Source organism: Ruditapes philippinarum, unplaced genomic scaffold (assembly GCF_026571515.1).
Source record: "Ruditapes philippinarum isolate M1 unplaced genomic scaffold, ASM2657151v2 ctg2919_1_1_1_1, whole genome shotgun sequence".
In the NCBI taxonomy this organism is placed as follows: domain Eukaryota; kingdom Metazoa; phylum Mollusca; class Bivalvia; order Venerida; family Veneridae; genus Ruditapes; species Ruditapes philippinarum.
Window position 1 is genome coordinate 145643 of NW_026866021.1, and position 15356 is coordinate 160998.

General features: G+C 34.2%; 1 protein-coding gene across 1 annotated transcript in view; it reads right to left on the reverse strand.

Moving 5' to 3' along the window:
- Positions 1–1537: 1537 nt before the first annotated feature.
- Positions 1538–15356, reverse strand: part of LOC132731020 (5'-3' exoribonuclease 1-like) — a gene marked incomplete at its 5' end in the record, with an annotated part of 33870 nt that continues 20051 nt past the window's right edge. Inside the window, 11 exons of the mRNA XM_060717120.1 lie at positions 1538–2111; positions 3801–4174; positions 5078–5207; positions 6200–6316; positions 7513–7588; positions 9894–10098; positions 10802–10955; positions 11477–11869; positions 12275–12415; positions 14207–14334; positions 14990–15279. Coding sequence (XP_060573103.1) covers positions 1728–2111; positions 3801–4174; positions 5078–5207; positions 6200–6316; positions 7513–7588; positions 9894–10098; positions 10802–10955; positions 11477–11869; positions 12275–12415; positions 14207–14334; positions 14990–15279 — 2392 coding nt within the window. The remainder of the gene's footprint in view (positions 2112–3800; positions 4175–5077; positions 5208–6199; positions 6317–7512; positions 7589–9893; positions 10099–10801; positions 10956–11476; positions 11870–12274; positions 12416–14206; positions 14335–14989; positions 15280–15356) is intronic.

The following is a 15356-nucleotide window of genomic DNA, read 5'->3' on the forward strand; positions in this document are numbered from 1 at the left end:
GGAGCATCCCCCTTTGATACTAATAGCTCACCCTGAGCCTTTGGCTCTGGCGAGCTAAAGAGTTACCATAAAACTATTTTAATACAAATCTATAAAGAATAATAGCCATAGAAAATATGAGCAGACAGTAGGACAGCATGCTCGACTATTCTCTGTGCTTGACAGTAAAACAAGAGCCTGGATAATACAGAAATTCAAAAAGGGCCATAATTCTGTCAAAATCTATGTTAGAGTTACAGGTTTTGGACAGTGATCTTATTGTGCAGTCAAAACAATGTGTGAAGTTTCAACCAATTTCCTTCAGTAGTTTTAGAGATACATGTACCAACTCGAGTCTGCAAAATGAACGACGCCGACACCTGGGTGAGTACAGTTACTCTCTCCCTATTCTTCTATTAAACCAGCTTATAACATCCATAAAAAACAAATACTAGGTGTAAATGTAACAAAACTATTTTATTATGTCACATAAATAAAACAAATTGAATACAAACTGAAAATTGCAGATTCTATTCCATTCATGACACTTCAAAACTTTAATATGAAGATTTGCCTAATAATAGTGAAAAATTACATGTAGCGTCTATTTTTCACAGTGATTTAACTGAACAAAAACAAATAAATGTTTTGTTTAACTATTTTGCAGTTTATTTAAAAAATAAAATAAAGTTTCACTTTAAAAACAGACAGACAGGAAGGGAGTGGCAGTGTTTTACCATTATTCTTATGGTTCTATTATAAACAGGGTCAGCCCTTTAAAACACACCGAAACCAGGTATCTTATTATTAATTTCTAGAATTTAAATACGTTAAATATAACAATGCAAACTACTTTTGAAAGTATTCTCAATGCTTAATACTAAATAAGACCATAGAACAATGAGACACATTTCACTCAAAATACATGTTTATGACTAAGCTTAACTTAGTTACCACTCTTGAAAAGTGACTCAGGGAGTTTTGTTAGTTCACAAAAAGGTCATTTTCATTCAAAATCCATGCTAGTTATGGGATTGAATACTGATGTTGCATGCACAACTTTTCTAAGGTCTCATAGTCAAAGGGCCAGTTATTTGGTCTAAATTAATGCTAGAGTTATGAGCCTTGAACAGAGACTCCAATTATGATCTCCACACCTATTATACGTTACAATCTTAGATATCTTCAGTGGCTGATAGGATGGGAAGTTGTGCAAGAAGTTGCAACTAAAATTTAACCAGAAATGTTACACTAGTGCAAATACCCAGATGGGTTAGGATAGCCTCACTCTTCATTGAATAGTTAGAGCTGACTATTCTTAAAATAGAGCTGAAAAGCATCAAAACTTTTTAAAACAAACTATTTGTTCTCAATGTAGCAAAGCACCTTTGTTAAAAACATGTCTTCATGTAAAATAACTGGAACTTAAATACTCTTAAGGAAACAAAAAACACCCTGCTTTTCCTGTACAGGTGTAATTATTTTAAAGACAAATAAATGCAGTCAGTGTCTGTATATCTTCTGTTGTATAATTCATATCAAACAAAAGTTTTTCCAACATTTCATTAGTTTTGCCAGGAACTATAAAAGTGGCATTGCAAGGAGCTATAAAAGTGGCACAATTTTTTTTTATCTAAACAATTATAGAAACTATCCTTCTTGGAAAAATATGAATATCTAAAATATAAATAAAATCTCTAAAATGTGTTTCAAACACTGGAATAGGAAAATCTATTCAAAACTACACTTTACGGTTTCACATTAAAATTAGCCGCTAACCGTCTTCGAGATTTTTTCGCCGACCCTGTTTCCGTTTTTTTCGCTGATTTTGGAGGCGTCGACTGTTTTGTCTTTGGACTTGGAGGCGTCGACTGTTTTGTCTTTGGACTTGTACTATCAGTACTACCTGACTCTTTTCGTTCTGTCCTAGAATTACTTGGATCTGGTTTACTAGAAATGGTTTCACTAGAATCAGTTTTCGGTTTGTTAGATTGCATAGAGTTATCTCCCTTTACTTCACGTACAGGTATGTTCTCTCCCCTTTTTTCTAACGTTTCTTCCTCGATGCGAGAAGTGTTGTCGTCAGAGACGGAAGTTTTCCTCGCTTTCTGTGGTGTATGTTTCCGAGTCACCTGAAATGAAACAAAGACGACATACAACAAACTGTGAGCATCTATATGTTTAATCTTAGTTTCTTGCATAAAAACTGGTTCCTTAAAGGCCCATTATGCCTCAGAAATCATAGCAAATTTAACTTTTCATTTTTGTGTTTCTGGTTACAGTTCCATATTGCAAAACATACTACAAAACACAGATTATGATAAAATACAATAAAAAAAACTAAAGTTACCTTATGTTATAAATTATAAAAGATTAATAAACTGTTAAAAGATTTTACATACAAATAATAGAAAAATAAAGTTAAGAACTCTTCATTAAGTATAAGTCAAACTATCAAACAAATAAAACATGATGCTTTGAGCAGATTTCTTTTACAGAGAATGCAATTTGCAAAATTTCTGAACTTTGTAGCCGTAAGAAGTTATGGCTAACTTTTTTTTTTAATTTGTGTATTTCAAATTTACAGGATATTTTTTTTTTTAATGAAATTGTACCATACTTTTAATCTAAGCCATTTCTGTGCTCTATATCCATGTTATAAAATGAACATTGTGACTTAATAATTAATTTTTTAGTAAATAAATGGGTGTAACATTATTGGTTCAGTTATTTCAAAGTGGCGACTTCAAAGAAAATGTTCTGGGTACCAGCATCAAAAGCAAATGCATTGATACAATACATTGAGGAAAAAACTGGATAACTAACCAGTATATAAACTATATATCAATTTCTCGGCCCTTGACCATATGTTAGGACCTCAATCCTATCAAAACATCTGAGTCCATGCAACATGCCTCAATAAGTAATGTCAAATATACTGATTAATCAATTAAAAAACTAACAAGAGCTGTCAGTGGGTCAGCCCACTCAACTATTGGTAAAGCTTTATAGTACAACAACAGCCTAGTTAATGCAGAATTTTCTAAATTCAAAAAAAGGGCAATAATTTTGTCAAAATCCATGTTAGAGTTATGGGTCTTGGACAGTGGCCTCCAATTATTATCTACAATAATTGAGTTTTCAAGATCCCAACTTGCAGGCAAAAATATTATCCAACATGTGACGCCCATACTTTGGTTAGTACACTAGCTCTCCCAAATAGTCAAGCTTGCAATAGTGACAGGACAAAAGGAATAAATCGACTGCTTGGTGTGAAAGGGCTGTAATTCCATTTTTATGACATATGGGTTACAACCCTTTTGCACTAAGCCCTCAAAATGAAGAAACAAAGGAATGACAGGCAGCAACTATATACTTCCCCAGAAAAATAATGTTAGGAATAGGTGATAAAACAATTAGTTATTTTCTTTGCGGAATATAACATGTTACATAGTGACTGATTGATATAATACTAAATTCTTACAAGAACAAGCAGGACAAGATGTGGAATATATTATATGAAGTGCGTCACCATCAGCTTCTCAAATATATAAATATCCATCGTCCCTTTTCGAAATTAACTCAGCAGTATGATTTGAAATCATTTAGCAAATTTGCTCTTCTAAACACGTAACAAATTTAGACGAAACAGAGACTTCACTTTCAGAAATCTGTGAAAAAATACAGCTTATGTATGTCCTTCAATTTCTTTAAATGAACCCAGATTTCAAGTTTTGTAAAGAAGACAAATTACTATGGTTTTTCTCTCAATTTGTGAGCTTTTCCTTAAGTCTTCAAGAATTAGTATTTTTTATTAGTACCTGCATTGGAACAAAAGGTGTAACCACACAAGTGGGTTGAGTTTTCACATCTTTACTTTGTTTTTGACTGTTGAACAGTGACCTTTCATCGGTTTTGCTTTCTTGATTCTGATTTGCTGACAGATCTTGAGGATTTTGATATGTCTGATTTCTTCCTTGCTGCTGACTGGTTGTCATCTCTTGAGCAGGATTTTGGTATGTCTGATTTCTTCCTTGCTGCTGATTGGCCGAATTATTTTGTTGTCTAGAGTAACCTCCCCTGTTGTAATGAGTTTGACCTTGACCCCCACTAAAAGGTCTCTGTTGCTGCTGCTGCCCGTAACCATGGTAACCTCTAGGGCTTTGACCTCTGTTTCCCTGATAAATTCCTGGAGCTATAAATCAAAAGTTTCTATGTGAATCAAAGTTTTTTTTTACATTTTCCATTTCAGACAATTCAGATCTGCTAACATTTACGTCTGCTAACACTTTATCAACATTGTTTAAACAGATTTATATTCTCCTTGTAAAGACACTTTCATTAGAAAAGTATAGTGCATTTACCAAATAACCCTTTACTTCATATAGACTTGTTTGAAGGCTTTTTTCACCCCCCCCCCTTTTTGAGGCCGCAAATAGTGAAAAAATGCCCTATTTAGACCAAAACACTTGTTTTCTTTTGAGATATGGTGTTAAAAAAGTAATCACTTTTTCGGTGACATCCTCTCTCAAAGGCTATAGTCCAGTCAACATTTGTGCCAAGTTTTGAACAGTATTGAAGCCTTTTTTATAGTTTCATAGCAATTTGAACTTGTAACAATAGGCTTTTAAATGAAAACAGCCATTTTTCACAAAAAATGGATAAATAAGACCATGACTTTCCTTTAATAAAGTAGATTCACAACATAAAAGCTACAACAAACAAAAATAGGGAATACCATTCTTAAAGACCTCCTACTAAATCAAATGCATTAAAAAATAAAATATCCTATTGTACTATGAGACAAGACTGGGAATTAAAATTCATAAATCAACTTTATTATGTAACTACCTTATTTAATTCAGAATCCACCCACTCAACACTTTTCCTTCCAAGGAAAAGATTCTGGCACATATAGGTTATAAAAGACAAAAACAATCCCCTCTGAGTAAAAATCCTAGCACATTTAGATTATCAAAGGCTGAAAAACAATTTTCTCCTGACAAAAAAATCTAGGCACATTAACGTCATAAATAGATGAAAAACAAGGAAAAAATCATGGCACAATTATATAATCAATAGATGACGAACAAAATACCTGGAAAAGTGTTAACAGGACTGAAGGCAGAATTTGGAGATGAGAATTGTCTCCCCTGTGGCAGAGCTCCGGGTACAAAACCTGGCATCTGCATCATCGGGTGAGCTGCCATCTGCTGCATGCTGCCTTTCTGTATGATAAAATATTAAAACATTTAGAGTAATGTCCCTTAGTTTATACTTCTGTATTTTAGTTTGATTGTGTTGGAAGCTATTGGAAGCTATAAGCTTATTGAAACACTCTTGAATCCCTTCCTGGAACATCACAATATATATGGAATGGAAAACAAGCATAACACTTATTAATTCCTTTCCATGATGGAGTTTTGTCTTTTTTATTTCACTTTATATGATCAGTGCATGTACCAGTATTGATCTTAACAAAATTTTGTCTTTCTTAAAATTAAAACACACACTTGCTCAAAATAAAACACAAGTATATAATTCTGTATCTGTACAACTGTCAAAGAATTTGTTGTTTTCAGCATTTTAACAAAAATTATTGCTAGATAAATTTTAAAGTTTAGTATTAATATTCTATGAAAATGTTTATTAGTTATATCTTTATACCCTTTAACTTATGAGTGTGACTCACTTAATACCATATTCCAGTGTATGGACACTGAAACGGTGCTTGAATGATTAAATGATAAATTCTTGCCTTTTCAACCACCAAAATGCACTTTAAGATGTCTAATTCATCTCTTCAAATGGATTTAAAAACAATCATGAATGGAAAATGTAAGAATTGATCATGAATGAAAAACGTAAGAATCTGCAAATATTGTGATTTGTCTAGTTTGTGATCATGATTTCTGCAAGCGTCTAGAGGTACTGCTCCAATACTGTAGTGAGTTAAATCCTTAATTAAATGAGCCGCGTCACGACAAAACCAACATAATGGGTTTACAACTAGCATGGATCCAGACCAGCCTGCGCATCTGCCCAGTCTGATCAGGATCCATGCTGTTCGCTTACCAGCTCTATTACAAGTAGAGAAAATGACAGCGAACAGCATGGATCCTGATCAGACTGCGCAGGCTGGTCTGGATCCATGCTGGTCACAAACCCATTATGTTGGTTTTGTCGTGACACGGCTCAAATATTAACATATATTACATACCAGCTGTAGTAAGGCAACACTGGCCGCAGATTCTGCTGCCTCCTCTTTTGTCTTGCACAATGATCCCTGAAATCTGGCTCCGTTAAACAGTGACACTACACAGTAGAATACCCCACTCTGAAATATTAACATCATCATTATAGTCATACAGTTTCAACCATTAACAAATATCTGAAAAATATTTCTAGTATTTCTAACAAAAAACCCTTATTTTGAACATGTATTTACATCTTGAACTAAAAGCTACATGCTTTTTTTCTTTGTTAGTCATACAGTTTAATCTTAGCACTGTCCAATTCAAAGCATACCATTTCCAGTTTCCACATATAATAGCATCAATTTATTTTTGGTAGGGTTGTGCAATATATCGCAATATATTGGACATCGCAATATTTATCTGGCACTATTATATTGCAATATGTTTTCAGATATAGTAATATATTGACACTTTAACCTTTTAATAAAATCATTATTATAGTCAACTTGTTTTAGCTTGACTTCAAATGGCATTAACATTAAGTTGTCAAATCCTTTATTTACAATCGTTTTTATTAATCTTTTATTAAAGGGCCTGTCACAAACTATTCATTGGGACATAATATTAAACGATTAACTCTTTAAGTCAAGGTTCTATAGGTCTTGCCCTTGATTTTCAAGTATTATAAATAGTCTTCAATATATAGAGGATATTCAAGTTTTGTCTATAAATACATGATTTATTTTCATCGAGTGGTATGAAAATAAATATTTCATGAGTGGCGGTAGCCACGAGTGAAATATGTTAATTTTCATGCCACAAGATGAAAAAAAATCATGTATTTATAGAAAAAACTTGAATTTTCTGTTTATTATATACATTTTCCTCTTTTTTGACATTAAAATTTGAAAGACTTTCCCTTAAATTTTGTGTACTGGCAGAATTTAAAAGAAAGTAGTCCGGCAAGACACCAGTGAAAATACGGAAAATATGTTTCACTGCAGTGAAAAATAAATTTTTACAGTGAAAATACGGAAAATGAAAATATGCATTTTATTTCATCAATATTTCTCAATATTTCATTTCTAAATATATAATAAATAACAATATATCTGTAAATATCGCAATATTATTATTCTTTGTAATACCCACCTCTTATTTTTGCACAGTTCTACCAATCTTGTCTTCATATGACAAATCACTTGCTAACTAAGTTATTCCAGAATAATTATTCAAATTGTTAAAAATGACCACAATGCTTTTAACCCAAGTATATTTCTTAACTTTTATAATTGTACCACAAGAGGAAAACAAAATAATCATCATAGTGTTTTACCTTTGGTATATAATCATACATGGGTAGACCCATCTGTAAAGACTGGCAGAAGCTCATCAGCTCCATTACTGGGTTCCTACAACAAACAAAATATATATATACTAGCCACACAATAGTCAAAGATGAAAACAAGAGCATTGTATGGCGTGTTTACGCTTGCCTGTTAAGGAAAACAACTTTCTTGCATATCAGACTGGCGTTTCCGTGAGTTTAACCCATGCCGGAAATTTCATCTGGCATGGGGGGTTCCAGATGAGTCGCGTGCTGTACAATGGCACGGTTAGGATGACGTCATTTGACCGTTATGAATGAAGTTGTAATTTGTACGCTGTTGTTAGAAAGTAGTTACGGTTGTAATGATATAAATTTTCATAGAAAATAAAGTTAAAGAATTTTAAATATAATGGAATATGGTATAATATGCAAGAAAAAATATCTGACATATATTTGCGGTTAGGATTGGAATATCCGTCCCTCGGTGACCCGCCCATGGGCGAGACATCTGGGGAAGGATATTCCAACCCGAACCGCATTATATGACAGATAGCTTATATCAATAACCAATTTTGATAAAAAATATAAGTTAAACAAGAGGGCCATGATGGCCCTGAGGTCGCTCACCTGTATATAGGCCCCTCCAACCCCCCCCCCCCCCAAAACGTTGCAGGGCCAATTTAACCAAAGGGCTTTTATTTGCACAAACTTGGTAGACACCCATAAGAAGATGTTTCATGCTAAACATCTAAGCTCTAGCTCATTGGGCTATTTAAAAGAAGATTTTTTTTAAAGTTTTTACTATACACATATAGTTAAAAACAATGACACCCCTGGGGCCGGGCCAGTTATGACCCCAGGGTTTTTATTTGAACAAACTTTGTAGACACTTACTAGAATATGTTTCATGCCTAATATCTAAACTCTAGCTATTTGGGTTTTTTAAAAGAAGATTTTAAGTTTTTGCTATACACATATAAGGAAAATCAATGACCCCAGGGCGGGGCCAATTTTGACCCAAGGTCTTTTATTTGAACAAACTATGTAGACACTCACTAAAAGATGTTTCATGCTTAATATCTTAACTCTAGCTATTTGGGTTTTTTCAAAAAAGATTTTTTAAGTTTTTGCTATACACATATAAGGAAAATCAATGACCCCCGGGGCGGGGCCAATTTTGACCCCAGGGCTTTTATTTGAACAAACTTGGTAGACACCTATTAGAACATGTTTGATGCTAAATATCTTAACCATAGCTCTTTGAGTTCTTTAAAAGAAGATTTTTTAAGTTTTTACTATATGCATATATAGGGAAAAATCAATGACCCCCGGGGCGGGGTCAATTTTGACCCCAGGGCTTTTATTTGAACAAACTTGGTAGACACTTATTAGAACATGTTTCATGCTAAATATCTTAGCTCTAACTCTTTTGGTTCTTTAAAAGAAGATTTTTTAAGTTCTTACTATATGCATATAGGGAAAATCATTTACCCCCTGGGGCGGGGCCAATTTTGACCCAAGGGCTTTTCTTTGAACAAACTTGGTAGACACCTATTAGAACATGTTTGATGCTCAATATCTTAGCCATAGCTCTTTGAGTTCTTTAAAAGAAGATTTTTTAAGTTTTTACTATATGCATATAGGGAAAATCAATGACCCCCCGGAGCGGGCCAATTTTGACCCCAGGGCTTTTATTTGAACAAACTTGGTAGACACTCACTAGAAGATGTTTCATGCCAAATATCTAAGCTCTAGCTCTTATGGTGTTTTAAAAGAAGATATTTAAAGTTTTTTCTTTCGGTTGCCATGGCAACCAGAGTTCTGCATGGAATTAAATTCTTTGAACAATTTTTAAAGGTGACCACCAAAGGAACATTCCTGTGAAGTTTGGATGAAATTGGCCTTGTGGTTTATGAGGAGATGTCATTTAAAGTAAAAGTTTACAGACGACGGATGGACGCCAGACGAAAAGCGATCACAAAAGCTCACCCTGTCACTTTGTGACAGGTGAGCTAAAAAGGGGAACTATTAAAAAAATTATAGCTTTCAGAATTATGCCCCTCGTTCAACAACTTCACTAACAACAACTCGGTGATCATACTAGAATTTTCTTCGAAACAGACAAGTTAAACCTTTAAGAAATGTAGCACAACCTCTGAAATGATGAAATATTAAAAATTGTCAAATTGTCAACAGATTGAGAATGAATAGATTTCATTAATTTTTTTTACAATAGGAACACACTCTTCTTTCAGTTATTAAACATGAAGGAATTCTTTAAAACTAAATACTTTTGTGACATTATATAAGAGATCAATTATAAAAATACTCGCAAAACAGCCAGACTTTTAATTCTTTGACTGAAGAAAAAGAAATTATAAAATTACCTGTTACCACCTCTAGACTGTGGTATCAACAATGCTGGTCTTTTGTTTTGTACATTATTCTGAAAACCTTGCTGTTGACCTTGATGACCTTGTGGTTGCCTTGGTGACTGTTGACCTTGACCCTTCTGTTTCTGGTACCCCTTTCCTTTGTTTTGTTGTTCCTGTGACTTATCTACATCAGACTGAACCTGCTGCTTCTTGGCACCTGCATGTATTAATCAAGGTCATAAACTCAAGGTCATATGATAAATTCAAGGTCACAATGTCAATGGAACAAAATCTACATCTGAATCTTAATTAGCAACCTTGACCACTTCACAATGGATACCATCAAGATTTAAAGTAAAATATGTTACTTGAAGTAGTCTTGCAGGTACATGTATAAAGTCTCTGTTGAAGAGTGGTTAAGATCTCCAACTTTAAACCACTTGCCTCTCAATGCAGTGGGTTCAAATCCCATCATGGGCTTTTGAATTCTTTTATGTAGCTAGTGTTCAGGTTGGCGCTTGCATGTGCCTATTATAATGTGTTCAGGGGCAACTGAGGTCTCAGTAGAGGCCAAAAGTTGCCATTTGACCTTCACAGTGTTGGTGTGACTTAAAATTCAATGAAAAACAAACAAATATGCTCATATACATTTCGCCTATTTCCTCTGTATACAATTTTACTGTCATATGACATGGCCACCTTTCTCCATTGAAGAATCATCTAAATAAACACATTAATTTTATTTACAATGGACTGCAGGGCAATTGCTATGGTAATATGTTTTGCTCTCAATGAACATGAGGTTACAAACAACTGACTTTTCATTTTTTTTTTTTTTTGACAACTGAAATACACCGACAGTTTCATATTTGTTATCCTCACAGGTAGCAACAGAATGTACCAATATAAGGTTTACTCACCATCAAACAATTCCTGAATAGAAACTTGTCTCCCATAACTCTTCCCCCCACCCCCACTACTTGCTCCCCCTCCATCTGCAGGAGCCTCCAAACCTTTGCTGGATTCTGATTGGTCAGTTATATTTAGCATCTTCTTTAGTGCATCTGTGCCATTCTATTTAGAACATAATTCACACATTTATACAATTTCATACTCAGTAACTCAAAATAAAACTTATATACAACAACAACAACAAAAGAATCTACAGAATTTTAGGACCTTACGTTATGTTTATTTTCAACGTCTTGACAGTTTTTTTTATCTTTTTTTTTTACTGAAAGCTTTTTTATCTTTTTACTGTACTGATACAGTTTTTAAAATGGTATTCATTTGCCATTTCTTTGAAACATGTTTTTCTTTCTTTTGCTTTTTTGTCCTATTGGTAAAGAAATTCAGTATTTATTCACTACTTTGTTTACATTTTGCTACCTTTTTTGACTTACTTATTTCACAATCAGAAAATTAGCATGTACATTGTAATATGTTCTAAATTGATAATGAAAATATCATAAAACACATGTTTACCTTTACTTGAGAGTCATTTCTGAAGCTAAATGGACCCTTATATACAAAAATAGTTTTCTACAACCTAAAAAATTCAGAAATCAGGATTTTTAGCTTACATCATTACTTACCTCTGGTTTATTTTCATTTTCTTCTTTTGATATGTGAACTTCTTCCAGAGATTTAAACATGGCCGCAAACTCATCGTTAGACACTACTTTAGAACTACTATACTGTGATTTACTGTCTGATTTAGCATTCTGAGCACCTGGCTGAATGGTTTTAGTGTCATTTGCATTGCTTGCTCCAGAAAACAAGCTTTGTACATCAATTTTAGTATTATTTTGATTCAAGTTGCTTCCCTTACTGGCATTATCAGGGGAAGGCACTCTTGGCAATACTGCAGCTGCTGATGAGAGTGACAGTCCTTGACTAGAGTTATCTGCTGCTGGTGGTTGAGATGCCTGTAACTGTTTCCATATGTTGTCAAATTCAGTACTTCCACTAGTCTGCCCTTTCCCAGGCTAAACAGGAGATAAAAGAAAGTTATTTTCATTATTTAAAGGATATAAGATATGATAATAATCAGTTAAACTGCTGATATCAAATATTATTCTCAAAATAAAGAGGGCTAATGCAACTTGATTTGTACATTAGCATCTGCAGGAACACGAGAATGCATTAAAAGCCCTAGTCTACAGGGCGAGGTATTTATTCAGTTAGAGGACTTCTGTAGATGTTAATGCACTAAAAAAGGTGCATTAGGGCTATTTATGCATAAAAGTATACATCTGAAGTGGTGTATTTGCGTTTCATTATCAGTATTAAGAGGCAATTGCTTGTGTCATGCTTTTATTTTCAAATTTTTAAAGCAAAAATGTTGTAAAAAAATGATCACAAATATTACTGATCAAAACTTGCAAACATACTTTATTCTGCTGGGACTCTCCTGTGGACAACTTCCTTTTTGACTGGTTCCCTGAAGTGACTTTAGGAGTGACAAATGTTGGTTGGCTGGTTCCAGCACTGGCTCCATTAAACACTTGTCCTGATACATCTTCCTTCGTATCCTGTAAAATAAAGAAAACTAAAAATGTGTCCATAGGACACGGATGCCCCCACACGCCACTGTTCAGTCAATCTTATGACTCTAGGTCAAATATTTTTTGGACTACATGTGCCACATGTTGAAAACTAAAAATCAACAAAGGGCCATAATTCTGTTAAATTTGGTCGCAGCAAAAACTTCTTCCTTTACTGCCATCTACACATTAAGGTTGTTCATCCCTGAAAGTTTAAGCAAAATCTGCCATCCGGTTTAAGAGGAGTTGCATTCACAAAATTTCTACATAGTATATAGTGAAAAAATCAAGGGCCATAATTCTGTAAAATTTGGTCGCAGCGAAAATTCCTTCCTTTACTACCATCTACACCTTAAGGTTGTTCATCCCTGTAAGTTTAAGCAAAATCTGCAATCCGGTTTAAGAGGAGTTGCGTTCACAAAATTTCTACATAGTATCTAGTGAAAAAATCAACAAAGGGCCATAATTCTGTTAAATTTGGTCGCAGCGAAAATTCCTTCCTTTACTACCATCTACACATTAAGGTTGTTCATCCCTGTAAGTTTAAGCAAAATCTGCCATCCGGTTTAAGAGGAGTTGCGTTCACAAGATTTCGGGACGTACGGACGGACGTACCAAAATTTGATGTTTATGAGGCAAATGAGCTCATAAACACCACCTGGACCAACGTCCATAAGCAAAATAAGCTCATAAAAAACAAAAAAATAGCTCTTAATTTGAATTTTATGAGTTTATGTTCTTTATTTAACTACAGAATGAAGCTCATAATAATCAAATGTTGGCTCGGCCTTTGACTGACGGATGGACGGACAAGTGCAACGCTATATGCTCCCACATTGTGGGGGCATAAAAATTGTATATCACCATAACATTGAATAAGAGCACTGCACGTAATGATAATGCTTGTCTCTTAAAAATTCTATATTAAAAAGGGGCATAAATCCAAAAAAAATGCTTTCAGAAGTATGCGCCTTTCTAAAAACTGCACCTTGTCTTGATAAGCAAGTATTCCAAATTTCATGTTGATTGTCTTGATAACTGTACCATGTCTTTACTTATAAATGTTTGAATAACAGGCACATTAAAAGGTTTGACACTATAACACAGCAATCATAATAGCCAAACTTTCTCTTTGAAACAGACAAGCTAATAAAATAAAAGTGAAGCGGCTGAGGGTTGTTCACCTTTTTCCCAAAAATATTGATCCTTACTGGGTTGAGAGAGCGTAATTGGTGTATTCAGTAGTATTCCCTTGAATGTCTTGGAGTCATACTCTAATCTGAGATTGTTAGATTGAAGAATTTCAGTAATTTTGACATTGCATGTACTTAACATAATGGCTATCATTGGCTATCATTGAACATATATTAAAAAACTGTCAGTCAGACAGTGTACTTTGCTTTTCTAATTTCTTAATGGTAATTCAGGAATTATGAAAACAAAGAATAGCTCAGTAAATGTCCATGCTATATCTATGGTCAGTGTGTAGGAAGCTATGAGGTGCCTGGAACCAATCAGTACTGAGCATTGAAAGTAAAGTTTCTTGCTTAAGGGAAAAACAACTTGCCCCTGACAGGGTCCTAGCCCATGCAGCTATCAATCATTAGATTACTAGTTTGACATGTTAACCACTTTTCCATGCCACCACTAAGCTACATTGTAATGTTGACACACAGGTGAGTTTGACAGCCACACTAAGTTCTTACAGCCAAGCTAAAATTTCATCTGAAGTACAGCTTTGACTGATGATGTTCTGAAACTTTTCATACAATTTTATACCTGTGTATTTCTATTATTCTGCCTCTCGTATTGATCGTTCTGTCTCGAATAGCCAGCCTGATTTCCTGATCTAGCCTGCCTGTCCCATTGTTGATTACCTCCCCTGGAAAACTGGTTGTCATGGTAACCTAAAAAGGTAATATAAATATGGTTATTACAATTTCTTTCATTGACCTTTAAATTGTGATACACCTATAGACTGCACTTCTCTTTTTACACAGTTTGGTTTGTTTGTTTTGTTGGATTTTTTTAAGGTCGCACCAAAAGGACATTAGGCCACTTTACTGAGGAAGAAGACCTCAAGTGCACTATTTCAGACACAAGCAGGGACCTCTGTAAGAGCCATTGACCTTCCATACAATAACTCAAAAGCTTTCTCACATTCCCTGACGAGATTCAAACCCACAGCATTGAGGGGCAAGTGATTTGAAGTCAGAAACCACTTGGTCATAAAAGGCCCCTTAACAGTTTGTAAGGCACACTTTGAGTGACTACAAAGCCTGATAAAATTTAAAATCAATGAATATGAAAAGCATTTAAAACAAAATTAATTTACATGTTTAGAACAGTTTAACTACTAAACAAAAACAACTTTTCACACTAATTATCTTTAGACAACTCTTTTTCTATTATGTGTCACAAAAATATAAATAATTGCTAAATTCTAGACGTTTTTTGTAAAGTTTGTTTATTTGAAATGCAATGAAAATTTCATATTCAATCTTTCATTATACTGTAAGATAATACTCGAAATGAAGTCTAACAAATTTCATCAACAATGACCTGTTCTGTTATCAGGTAGTCCTTGGTAACCACCTTGATTTCTTTGAAAACCTTGTTGCCCTCCATAACCTTGATTATACTGGTGAGGCCCTGGTTGTCTCGGGGAAACGGGCATTAGCATAACAAAAAATATTGGTAACATTTCTTTTGTTGCGGGGCCCTGGTTTTGGCGGGTTTTCTTGGCTGCTACAGGAATTTGTATGGCAGATTTCACACCATTTTTACGTTCACCATGTGTAATATTCAACAATCCTGATGGTGGCATTCGGTAACCTCTCTTTGACGAATTTCTGTAATGATTAATTCATATAAATAAGCTTTAAAACTGCTAAATTTCTGAAATAGGCTTGACCAGCGTCTATTTTTG